Genomic DNA, 12818 nt, shown 5'->3' with positions numbered 1-12818 from the left:
GCGTTAAAAAAGCGCCGGCGCTGCTGTCAGTTGGCTGTCAAGTGTCAATTTTTGGTGTCAATCGTCAAGATTATTATTAGTTTCACCTTAAAAATGTCAACTTTTGCTTACAAATTCCTGAAATATTCAAGCTATATTCAAATAATACGTCGTAATAGCAAATAAAGTATGGCTTTGCTGAGATGCGTACGTGGCAGTACGACTCACAAGTGATTTTTAAGCGTTCATATGAACACAAATATTGGAAATGGTAAAAAAGCGCCAACGTCGGGTTTTAACGCAACGCTTTTTAAGCTGTCGTGCGAATGGGGCCTAAAATAAATTACGACTACGTTTTAAAGCCGTAACAGACTACCACACCGCGCCGCAACGATAAGGTGAGAGTGAGAAGGAGATCTCTTTCTCGCTTTCACTTATGGGTGCGGCCAAGTGCGGCGCACCAAGGCCGCGGTGCGGTGCGGCAGTCTGTTACGGCTTTTAGTTATGGCATCAATCAACACTGTTTCACGTTAAAACGCCTCTGCATCTGAAAGCTGCTTGGCTTAAAGCACTCGCATCCAAGCCATAAATGTTTAAAAAAAATGACAGCTGTCAGCTAGCGTTTCGTTACTTCATGTTTTTTTTTACTACAGAGACGTCTATGACAGAGAAGTGCCTAACTCAGTTTGTTGTTTCGTAGTCGACATTTGGTCGACATCTAGCGTCAAGTAGTTGATTTAGCAGTTGACAATTATTATGGAAACCGTGAGCATCTATTATAGATGCTCACGGTTTCCATGTCTGAAATATAATTGATCCGTGTACGGGAAAGACATGTATTTTATCATAAAAGACATAGGTTCAAATAATTTATTTAATTTAAAAATAATTACAATTTCAATTATTTATATTATGCATTGATAGATTAATTTCAAAGTAAATTCTAAATATTATAATATTAATTTTACAAAACTTGTTGTCCAGCAGCAGATATATAAAATACGCAAACAATTTTCTCAAAAAGATGTACACAAAATGGTTTGGGTACTTCTTCTGCTGCTATTTATAAACATTTCTGAAAATACTTTTCTGGAGACAGAAATTAAAAACTACATTAATTAAATGAGTTGACACAATACTCCATAGTTGCAATATGACATCATCATCATCATCATTCTAGCCTTAAGTCGCCCACTGCTGAGCATATGACAAGGATTCGAAATATACTTAGGTACATAAATACCACAGATAGAGAAATAAAAGTAAAGAAAGAGTGCTAACTCCATAGGTATATCAGTTTTCTTACCAAAACGCGAGTTATTTTCGTAGTCGACACCTAGCGTCAAGTGAGTGAAATTGTGAGTGAGTAAATTTAGCAGTACTGCTAGTTGACAATAGATGCCGCAACGAACGAAAAGTCTAATAAACAATTTTCAATATTATAACCGGAACTCTATTTGCAAATTCTGCTTGCAATATTAATTGTAAATCATTGTTTTAGCAGTACATTTTTCGTCAGTCGCGACATCTGGTGTCAAGTAGCGATACTGATATATTCGCTATTTGACGCTAGATGTCGACTATGAAAATAACTCGCGATTTGGTAAGAAAACTGATGTATTGAGTTAGCACTCTATGCTTACTTATATTTCTCTATGTTACAAACACAGTCACTGTCATACAAGGGGTTTCTAACTTTTCTAGCAGTTAAATCAGGACTTATTAAAGCTTTATTGCACAAAAGAAAACCTTAACATGTAAAAAAATTACCGAGGCATTTGAAGATTTGTGATTAATAATTTATATATTCATTCTCATCATCAGTATTTAAGAGCTATGCTCTTGTCGGTGGAGTAATCGCCCCTCTTCTTTTTGCTGGGCCAGCCTTAAAAACTCCCTCGTACGATACGACAGAAACTCTATCTTTTATTTGGCTGAGATATGTGAGCCTGGGCCTTCCTCTGCGTCTTTTCCCCTAAATCTTGCCCTCCAGGATGTTTAAAAAGAATCTGTCGTGCCATATCAGGTGGCCAACCATCTTGCCGCTTCTGCTAGCTACTGTGTCTAACAGGCATCTCTTCTCTCCCGCCGTGCTCAGTACCTCTTCGTTCGTCTTCCTCTCTCTCCAGCTAATCCTTAGCATCCTCCGCCAACACCACATTTCAAAGGCCTCCAATCACTCTCTGTCCCGTTGTGTCAGTGTCCACGTCTTACACGTCTCACAATATTCATTCTAGTTTATCTAAAATGAGTCCGTCTTTCTTGTCATCTCTCTTCTTGGCGGGCATCTTGAGGTGCACGGTGCGCACGTGAAGCTTCAAGGAGTTTGACTGGCTGAAGCTCTTGGCGCAGTACTGGCACGAGTACGGCTTGGCCCCGGTGTGTACCTGAAATCAGAAATTTTATTTGCTTAAAACATGATCAGTACAAAGGTATTGAGTTTCACATGCTTTGTCAGTGAAGACATGCAAATATAAACACTTATTCTAGTCTAAACTATTTTTACGAAACCATAATCAATACATTTAATTACCTAGATACTTAATAGCTACGGGCAATTTCATTTCCCTTCAGGAATTCGTTAACAGAGTAGAAGCATTCCTCTAGCAACCATTGCGAAAGTTTTCTTTTCAGTTCCCATAAAGGCAAGTTTTTGAGACTAATCGGAAGAAGATATGGAAGATAGTGTTCAGAATAAAATGGTTGGTTTTTTAACTGCTAGTATTGATGTATGTAACACAATCAAAAGAAGCTTTCAAGTAATGCAATATATTAATATCAATATAATAATACATAGGCAAATATACACTGAACATTTTAGGGTCGAAAAGGGGTTTGCACATGCTGGTGGCGCGTATAACGGCGATTCTGATCTTGCAGCTCAGCCAGCCCTTAGCCCAGTGGTGCTTAGTGAGCGGTTCCATCGTCGAGATATAGTTCCTGCCATATGATGTTTGATCATCAAAAGATGATTCGCCCAAATGAAACAGCCGTACAAGCCCTCGCCAGTATGGCGTGTGTGAATGCGTAACTAGTTCCTGTTCGGAACATTTTCGACATGTTTCGCATTAGTATGATTTTTCTGTAATGTGATCACGTTTAACATACCCTATAGTGTCTGTTAAGCGCGGGTTTCTGTGTAAACGTCCTCGGGCAGTGTCGGCAGCAGTAGGGACGTTCGCCGGTGTGCCGACGAGTATGGATTCGAAGTTGGTTGCTGTCAGCGAACCTCTTCGGGCAAGATTGGCAGGGGTAGGGTTTTTCTCCGGTGTGAGTGCGCTGGTGGTATTTTAGTGAGGCGTTGGACTGAAAAAAAAAACAAGGTTAACTAAAAAAACTTGAGGCTTAAATAAACTTTGATTGATAAGTACTTGGCTACTTTGTATATAAAAAAAAGCTTGCTCGCATATATAAATATAATATTTTCATGGTAGTGTATCAATAATATAACTTATTTTCAGACCCTATTGCCTTATTAATAGAGCCTATAGGCACAATCCGTCACAGACCGCCGTGCAGTGGCTGTTTTGCCCCGTCCGAGTATGGCCAGAGCAAGTTGAGAACGAATGTATTCGATAGAATATCCTTATTCTATAAAATAACCTTAAATAACTGTATTATCATTTATTCATAATTGAAGCGAAAAACAGAGTGTATAAATCGAACAATAAATAAATCGTATTGCGGTATCACCTAGAAAGAAATCGGTTTTAAAAAAACCGGACAAGTGCGAGTTGGACCCGCCCACTGAGGGTTCCATACTTTTTAGTATTTGTTGTTATAGCGGCAACGGAAATACATCATCTGTGAAAATTTCAACTGTCTATCACGGTTCATGAGATACAGCCTGGTGACAGACTGACGGACAGTGGAGTCTTAGTAACAGGGTCCCGTTTTTACCCTTTGGGTACGGAACTCTAAAAAAACCGGCCAAGTGAGAGTCGGACTCGCGTTCCAAGGGTTCATTACCCAATTTTTAACAATGTATTTTTTATATGTGAAACGCGAGTGAATTGCCTTTAAAAACCCGTAGGGGGTCGGATCAAAAAACTAAGTAATTAGTCGGACTCACGCTTGACTGCATATTTCTATTAGGTTTTCCTGTCATATATAGGTAAATAACTATTTTGTATTTTTTTTTATTTAGATCCAGTAGTTTCGGAGATACAGGTAATTTTTGGCTATTTTCTTAAATAATATCTAAACAATTTATTTTAAAATTACAAGAATATATTTGAGATTCTCAAAATGAGCTCCCTCATTTGATATGTAACACGATATAGTTTAAAAAACAATATTTCTTAATTTTCTCATTTCATAGTATAAACTCACCGTACAACTCTTGCCACACACTTCACATACGACGTGTTTGTTGTATTTCACGCCCAGATGGACCCTCTTCACGTGAGCTTGCAGCTTCGAACCGTTTGCGAACGACGATCCACACTGGAAGTGAAACTATATTTAAGAAGGTCACACAGGTGAGTAGGCACAGGTCTTAGAGCATTTAATAACTGGAGTGGCCATTAAGAGCTTACCCCTGTGCCGAAAAACTTGCACAATTGCATGGTCTAATAAAACATGGTCTTCTATTCCCAGAGTGACACGGGCTTACGTCACAATAACATTGCCACTTTATTTCAACACAACATGTTACATGGGTACATTATAGCTATGGTTAATAAGTTAAAATTTCTTTATAATTTTATAATTTTCATTTATAATGTATTTTATCTTAAATTTTACAATAACACGTCATTTTTAATTATTCGTTAGCAATATCTTCCGATTCACGAAAGAAATTTCAGACGTTCGGGTAATTCTGTTTACATTACTGGCAACACAGGATAGCGCTGTCACATTTGACAATTCGGATCTAGATAACTTCATGCCCTGACCGTCATCCTTGTCGAACGCGTGTTAATTGTTATTTCCTTCTCGCTCAGTGTCAGCAGTCGCATTGTTTTCCAAACTTTTCACGTCGTAAGCTTGGTAATTAATGTGTAACTGTGAATTAGTTTTTTAAACGTTTGTCTTGTATAGATAAATAAAGTTTGTTAAATAATGTATTAAACATTAGATTTGTTTTATTTTACTATGTTTCTATATGAATAACTTAAAATTAATGCCGTTAAAATAATTTTCACCGTTGGTTAAAATTCTCCCACATTTTAAAGTTTGAGAACCTGTAAACAGCATGATGACGTAGGCCCGTGTCAGTTAGGTCATACGCGAATCTCGGAATAGAGTACCAGGCGGAGTATATTATTATACCATGCACAATTGTGCAAACTTTTGTATGGACTGACATGGTTATTTTTACGTTACGTACAAATCATGTAGAAATAGCAATACATTTGACGTCCCCTCCCCCGCAAAAATCTGCAGACTGTTTCGTAAAGAAAATGACAGCGATGACATCTCCAGTTACTAAATGCTCTAAGGCACAGGTAGAGTCGCTAATAAAATGACCGTAGTTCTGTAGAAAGCGACCAACTTTATATTTTTGTCAAAGTGACTTACACCCTAACTCAGTAGCTTTGGTCGCTTTCTGCATTGATAAAAAAATTGAGTTGGTCGTTTTCTGCATAACTACGGTCAAATGTGATGCCATAACGCGCCTATCTTGTGCTTATGTGCGTAACGCACACATTCACGTGAATGGCTCAAACCCGATAAGTGTATATGTGCGCGTGAGAATTCAGCATTGTAATTAAGTCACCGTTTTGCCTTAGGCCCCATTTACATGAGAGCTTATTCAACGCGTGTTAAAAAAGCGTTTGAATAACACAAATGGATACATGTGTATTTATTCACACCATGGTGGTGGCGCTTTTTATCAAGCGTTGTTGGGTTTACGACTTTAAGTCTTCTCTTCTTCCTCGCGTTATCCCGGTATTTTGCCACGGCTCATGGGAGCCTGGGGTCCGCTTGACAACTAATCCCATGATTTGACGTAGGCACTAGTTTTTACGAAAGCGACTGCCATCTGACCTTCCAACCCAGAGGGTAAACTAATATATATATATATATATATATTAGTCCGGTTTCCTCATGATGTTTTCCTTCACCGAAAAACGACTTTAAGTGTTGGTCGTTAAATCGAATTTAGCGTGTAAACGGATTCAAGCGCTTTCTTAACGCGCGTCGAAAAACCTCTCGTGTAAATGGGGCCTTAGCGACTAAAGATGCGCAAACCGCTTCACTGAGTTGAAAAGATTGATTCTTATATTTCGCTCGCGGTGATATATATCACTCATTTCGCTCACTTCGCTCAGTGGATCTGTAGACTATATCGTTCAAGAGTGAGTAGAGGGAAATGTCAATCAATCAGATACACACAGCCATAAGTGCGACCAAGATGGCGAATCACGCGATACTATTCCGCCATGTTTTCCCGAATTCTTCCGAACCGCTCCGAAACCTATTCGCATCGTCTCACTCGCTCGTTATGCTCGGCCGGCTCATTCGAATTATGAGCGGGAAAGGAACACTGAGCGACTGAGTTCCTGAGCGAGTTACTCGTAAATCATCAGTGAGTTGAAGAACTTGAAGAGTGAGTGAGTTCAATCAAAAGATATATGTAGTTCATTTAAATGACTCACTCGTGAACGACACATGTTTATTAGCGGTCCTGTACAGGGTGTATAATTGTTTTCCATCGTATTATCTCGGAAACGTTCGTATTTGTAATGCTACTTCAGCAGTGGCGGATTTGCTCTAAGGCCCAGTAGGCCCAGGCCTAGGGCGGCAAGATATTAGGGCCGGCAAATTGTGACAAAAAATATTCGCTAGATGATAACAAGAAATAACTCAAAATGTAGACAATAAATATGATGGGTGCTGAGAAAGGGGCGGCTACAGGGCCTGGGGCCTAGGGCGGCAAAGACTGCAAATCTGCCACTGTACTTCATCAACGTCAATACTTTTTTCTTACTTACTTACCTTTACGTACTTACCAGGTATCGGACCCGGAACCTCCAGCCTTGTAGGGAATGAATGCCTGTGCCTTACCTGTTCACAAGTGAGCGTAGTGACCCGTAATGTAAGCGTTTTATTGGGAGGGCGGAGCGCCTTCACGCTTTCTTTCAGATGCGTCCCGTCACCCGGACACGCCGGCCCGCATATCACGCACACACCCCTAAAAGAGACACTGCAGTTGTTACACTTTAATCTTATACCTTTAAAGTTTAAAGGAGCAATTCTTGTGTACATATTCTGAGGGTCTCGTACTTTTTAGGTACCCAAAGGGTAAAAACGGGACTTTATTACTAAGACTCCGCTGTCTGTCTGTCTGACAGTTGAAATTTTCACAGATTATGAATTTCTGTTGCCGCTATAACAAAAAATACCTGCTTAAAACAAAATAAAATAAATATTTAAGTGGGGCTCCCATACAACTAACGTGATTTTTTGTGCCGTTTTTTTACGTAACGGTACGAAACCCTTCGTGCGCGAGTCCGACTCGCACTTGGCCGGTTTTTAGTATTTGTTGTTATAGCTGCAACAGAAATACATCATCTGCTCATCTGTGAAAATTTCAACTGTCTAGCTATCACGGTTCATGTGAGGCTGTGACCGACAGACGGACAGAGGAGTCTTAGTAACAGGGTCCCGTTTTTACCCTTTGGGTAAGGAACCCTACAAAACAGAGTCAAGGCGGAAACAGTGGCTCAGTCGTCCAAATATCGCCTCTCTCGTGTGGAAATTGATTTGAGTGAGCCACTGTACCCGGCCTTTTTCTACTGAGCCACTGTTTCCTCCTTGACCCTAAGTTCTTACTTGTCTTGTTTGAAGGCGTGGTTGGCGGCGCTGAGTATGTGTCGCTTCCAAGCGAGGAGCGTCACAAACTGGATGTCGCATTCGGCGCAGTAGCGCTCCGACGCCGGCGAGTCGTCGGGCGCGGGCTAAAACAAGTCATACATCAATAATGGGCGGCTGACCGATGCAAAATACGTCAAAATAATGTCGAACGATAGACGTAATATGGATATGACTACAATTGGAACATGATTGCAAGAAACCTATAGAATTTTATTGTTGAAGTGTGGTTAAAGTATTTTTTCTTTCTATATTAGATATTTACAGTCCATTCCTTTTATATCACTATCCACTTTGGGAAAATGACCTCTCTACATCTACAGATGTAAGAGGTGCGTATCCATAACTTCACCATTATTAGGAATTTAATAATATAAAAAAAAAATTGCATATATTTTTATACATAAATATTTCTCGAAATTTAATAAAAGTCTTATCCATATTCTGCATTCGTCACCATAGCCGCCCATTAATCATCAAAGCAGGCGTGGCTCACTCCGCAATTTCGTCGCGTCGCTACAAGTACATACGGCCCACACCAATTTTGGTGTCTAGCAGTAGTAGTTGCCGCGCACCGCTACGGAACGGACGCCTGCTCGCGCTTGCGCCACCTGGCGGTCATATCTGTCGTAATAGACGCGTTTTGTTAGAGAGTGACCGTTCTGTACCTAGTACTACTAGTGGCTCTGTGAGCTGTAGACCTCGCGAGCAGAGCTTTAAATAACATGGTGCTAAGAGCTTTAAATATAGTAAATAAAAATAAAAAAAACAATACGAAATTTATGTGTAAAAAAATACAAAAAGTTATAATATCCCAGCATACAATTACTGGGGATCGAACCCAGACCCTCTGTGCAAACAGAAAAAGCGAACCTTTACAAACTGAGCCAAATAGTTCTTAGATGGGTTGACGAAATTTAACTACTCCTTCTCAAATTAAAATTAGTTAAAATTAAATATCTCAATACCTCCGAAACCAGCGAAATAAATTTTCTGAATTTTTGGCCATTTAATCTATATACATATCTCAAAAAGAAAACACTCGTATGGTACCAATACCACTATTTGTTTAGGCGCGAGCTATCACGACTCCGCCATTTTAAAAAAATTAAAAAAACCGGACGGACAAAAATTTTTTATTTAGACATAGAATCCAGTCACAAAATTTCACGAGATTCGGTTAAGAATTGCGACCTGTAGAGGAGAACATCCGGACATACAAAAGCAAAATGCTCCAGTCGAAACGTAGACCTTCGCTACGCTCCGGTCAATTATTTATCATCATCATCATATCAGCCAGAGGACCTCCACTGCTGGACATAGGCCTCCCCCAAAGAGTGCCACAATGACCGGTCTTGCGCCACCAGATATGTCAGTGTCATCAAAACAAATACGTCACTTTTGACACTGACATCTAATCCATGTCGTTTCTAGATCTATTAATTGACGTATCTTAAAGTTCGAATCGGACAGTTATGTATTTGTAAGAAAGGGATGAAACATAAAAAACGTAATTTAACTAAATCAGGCCCGTAAAGTTTCGTGAATAAAGGGGTTACTATTTACTCACAGACAAGACATCCTCCAGACTGAGCATAGTAGCGCTACCCCCTCTGCCACAAATATACGGTAGTTTTACTTCATTTTCGAGTCAAAGTGTCTTTGTGTGACGTCTGTGTCTTTGAACGGACCAATCACGGCACGGGACTCGCTCACTTCGTCCCCCGCACGGCCCGCACCCCAGTATTTTTGGCAGCATCGGTTTCATGAAATAATGGCTCTAAGCTCCGTCTGGAGGATTCCTAGTATATGTATTTACTATATGTTCTGCGTGCGCCTTCCCCTCGTGCATGCGCAGGCCGTGCGCGCCCACGAAGCTGTCCCCGCACAGCGCGCACACGTGCTGCGTGCGGTGGTGCGCGCGCAGGTGCGTGAGGTGCGAGGTGGACGCGCGCGACGCGTGCCCGCACAGCTGGCACACGTACACGTGCCCGCGGTGCCATTTCTCGTGCTCGCGCGCTTGGGACCTGAGTGAAACCACAGAATAAGTAATACAGTGGAATCTCGATAATCCGGCACTTCGATAGTCCGGTATACCCAGTAATCGGGCACTAAAATTGGGATATAAATGATCATTCTATGCCCTAATTTACCATGTGCGCTAACATTTGCGCTCTTTAATCTCTTTATAAGTGGCTAAGTTCCAGATAAGTGTAGATTTTTTTTAAACTTTAGTAAAATGTATTTCTACAATATACTAAAAAACACGTCTATAATATGCATATTTGATCTAACTTCCAATAAACCGAATTTTCCAGTAATCCGGCTCTTGTGTCAGCATTAGTGCCGGATTAGTGAGATTGTACTGTAGTACTAACGTACAGAAAGAAACTTCCTACAAAACCGAAGTTTGACAAATTCCTTCAATTCTCTTTTGGTCGGACTTAACTTAAAAAATAATTGAAGAAATGTGTTCTTACCGTATTTTTATTCCTTAATTGTTACTTTTCTAAATAAATAAATGTGTTAAACTTCTAAAAACTGTTTGCAAACATTTGTCATTGACAGCTACTCCATACAAAAATGAACTTTCATAGGTTATTATACTCACGCGGTGTGTGAGCGGTGTGAACACGTGTTGCTTTGGTAGCGGCGCTCGTGTGCAGTCACGACGTGTGCACGCAGTTTGCGTGCAGTTTTGTATACCTTATCACTCCGACATAAGGTATATTATACTCACGCGGTGTGTGAGCGGTGTGAACACGTATTGCATTGGTAGCGCCGCTCGTGTGCAGTCACGACGTGTGCACGCAGTTTACGTGCAGTTTTGTAGCGCATCGTGCAGATCTCGCACACGTGGGATCCGCTTTTCTGCACAAAACATAATTTATTAGTAATTATTAGGCGGATATCACACCGTGTCCGCATCGCCTGCATCAGTGTGATATTCGACTGACAAAGTACAAAAATAACATGTAATCCATACTAATATTATAACGGCGAAAGTGTGTCTGATGTCTGTCTGTTGTTACCTCTTCACGCTTAAGCCGCTGAACCGATTTAGTTGAAATTTGGTATAGAGATAGTTTGAGTCCCGGGGGTTGATAGTTTTTATGACGGAAATCATCCCTGAAGAGAGTGCAAAGGGGGGTGGAATTGAAAGAGTTAATGCATTGCCTAATAATTGATATTAGCATTATCCAGGGGCTATACCTACTTTAGCTGCTGCCACTAATTTCACGCAGACGAAGTCGCGGGCAAAAGCTAGTATAATTATATATGTTGTATGAAGACAATGCCGCCCTCGAAACGTGGGATGTAATGTTGAAACTTAATTATGAGCTTATTTCTCAATATATACCTACGCGCCATATTTCATTGACTTGCAGTTTCATTATCACAATTAAATAATTATTTTCATTGCCAATCAAGGCCTTGATAGCGATATTTATACCTTATCGCTTGCAAGTAATGCACATCCGTCAGTTGAGTCTACCGCAAGCTACACGGGTTTCAAACGTAATAAAAAATGGATTTTAAAAATAAAGTAGTTGTTGTAACTGGCGGCAGCTGCGGAATCGGAGCCGAAATAGCCATACAGTTCGCCAAACAATCAGCCAAAGTGGTAATAGTTGGGAGAAACGAGGAGAGACTGAGGAACGTCGCCGAGCAATGCGAAGGTCACGGCGAAGCGCTCGCAGTCAAAGCCGATCTTACCAACGACTCTGAGGTAGAACGCGTCGTAGAAGAGACGATTACACGCTTCGGGCAGATCGACGTACTTATCAACAATGCCGGTATAGTAAACAATACGAAAGTCGAAGAAGGAATATCAGATTACGACAAGATATTTAACACGAATCTGCGAAGCGTGTATCTTTTGACCAGTCTTGCTGTGCCTTATCTGATTAAGACGAAGGGTAACATTATTAATATCTCGGGCGGAAAATATTCCCTACATTGACTGTGTATGGCATGTCCAAGGCTGCCCTGGACATGTTCACTAAGGGCTTGGCTATGGAACCGGCTCCAAGCGTAATAGCGATCTCTATTAACTCCGGGCCTGTGAAGACTGATATCTGGCTACATGCGGGCCTTGAAGAAGGTGAAACCGTGATGGACACTTACGGAGCCGCTACTCTTTTGGGTAAATGTAGTGCATGTAGAGAGATAGCTGATATGGCTTTATATTTGACTAGTGATAAGGCCAACAGTATTACGGGAAGCACTTTTGTTATTGATAACGGTATAATATTAAAGTGAACTTAGTTGACGCATTTTGTGAAAAACAGATTGAAATAAAGTGTGTTAGAGTTTTTAAGCTTTTATTTAAGGCCCCGCATCGAAAAATAACAGGAGGTTTGAAACGTAGCTAGCCCCGGAAATGAACTGATTTTCAGATATATGTTTCTTGACTGTATGATAATAGATGTGATACTTAGTCGAAACACGAATGCATAAAATTTTCTCGATAGAAAATAAATCCGAAGTCACCTTCATTCTTCAAGTGCGCCGCGAAGCGCTTCCATGTGTGCGTACTTGTGGGGGGAAAGAATCTAGGTGGTGTGGCTTACGAAGCGGTATTCGCGGCTTTAGTAGAGGTCCTTAACTTGCAATGTTTGTATATATATATATATATATATATAAGTTATCTTCAATATTTGAACACCACGGGGTCTCTATTGTTTCCCAAAAAGTTTTGAGTCATAATGTATTGTTTGTCCGCATTTTAGTTAGTCATAATTTGTTTTTCTCAGAAACGCGTAACTTTTCGGGATTGCCACAAAACAAACCTAACATAACCTATCTATAGGGCTTCATATAGTTTTTCTCGTCAAGCTTTGGCCACTTCCGACGCGCTTCGAGTAAGCGTGCATCATCTTGTAACGTAATACATTTTCATAAATCATAATTAAATATTTTTGGGATAAAAATATAATTCTCACTTAAAAATAAAATACCTTTTTCTTATTTCAATGATTTTAACAATGTCCCAAACAAACTCTATTTGGTTGCAT

At 40.3% G+C, this 12818-nt stretch overlaps 1 protein-coding gene across 1 annotated transcript in view; it reads right to left on the bottom strand.

The window, feature by feature from the left end:
• Nucleotides 1–1087: 1087 nt before the first annotated feature.
• LOC134802363 (zinc finger protein ZFP2-like) overlaps nucleotides 1088–12818 on the bottom strand; it is a 28795-nt gene continuing 17064 nt past the window's right edge. The window contains exons 6-12 of the mRNA XM_063774990.1: nucleotides 10541–10671; nucleotides 9620–9827; nucleotides 7762–7886; nucleotides 6994–7120; nucleotides 4312–4425; nucleotides 3088–3285; nucleotides 1088–2366 (exon numbers count right to left, since the gene is read on the bottom strand). Of these exons, the coding sequence (XP_063631060.1) occupies nucleotides 2208–2366; nucleotides 3088–3285; nucleotides 4312–4425; nucleotides 6994–7120; nucleotides 7762–7886; nucleotides 9620–9827; nucleotides 10541–10671 (1062 nt within the window). The 3' untranslated portion in view covers nucleotides 1088–2207. The remainder of the gene's footprint in view (nucleotides 2367–3087; nucleotides 3286–4311; nucleotides 4426–6993; nucleotides 7121–7761; nucleotides 7887–9619; nucleotides 9828–10540; nucleotides 10672–12818) is intronic.

This window comes from Cydia splendana, chromosome 24 (assembly GCF_910591565.1).
Source record: "Cydia splendana chromosome 24, ilCydSple1.2, whole genome shotgun sequence".
In the NCBI taxonomy this organism is placed as follows: domain Eukaryota; kingdom Metazoa; phylum Arthropoda; class Insecta; order Lepidoptera; family Tortricidae; genus Cydia; species Cydia splendana.
This window is presented reverse-complemented; position numbering and strand designations above follow the sequence as displayed.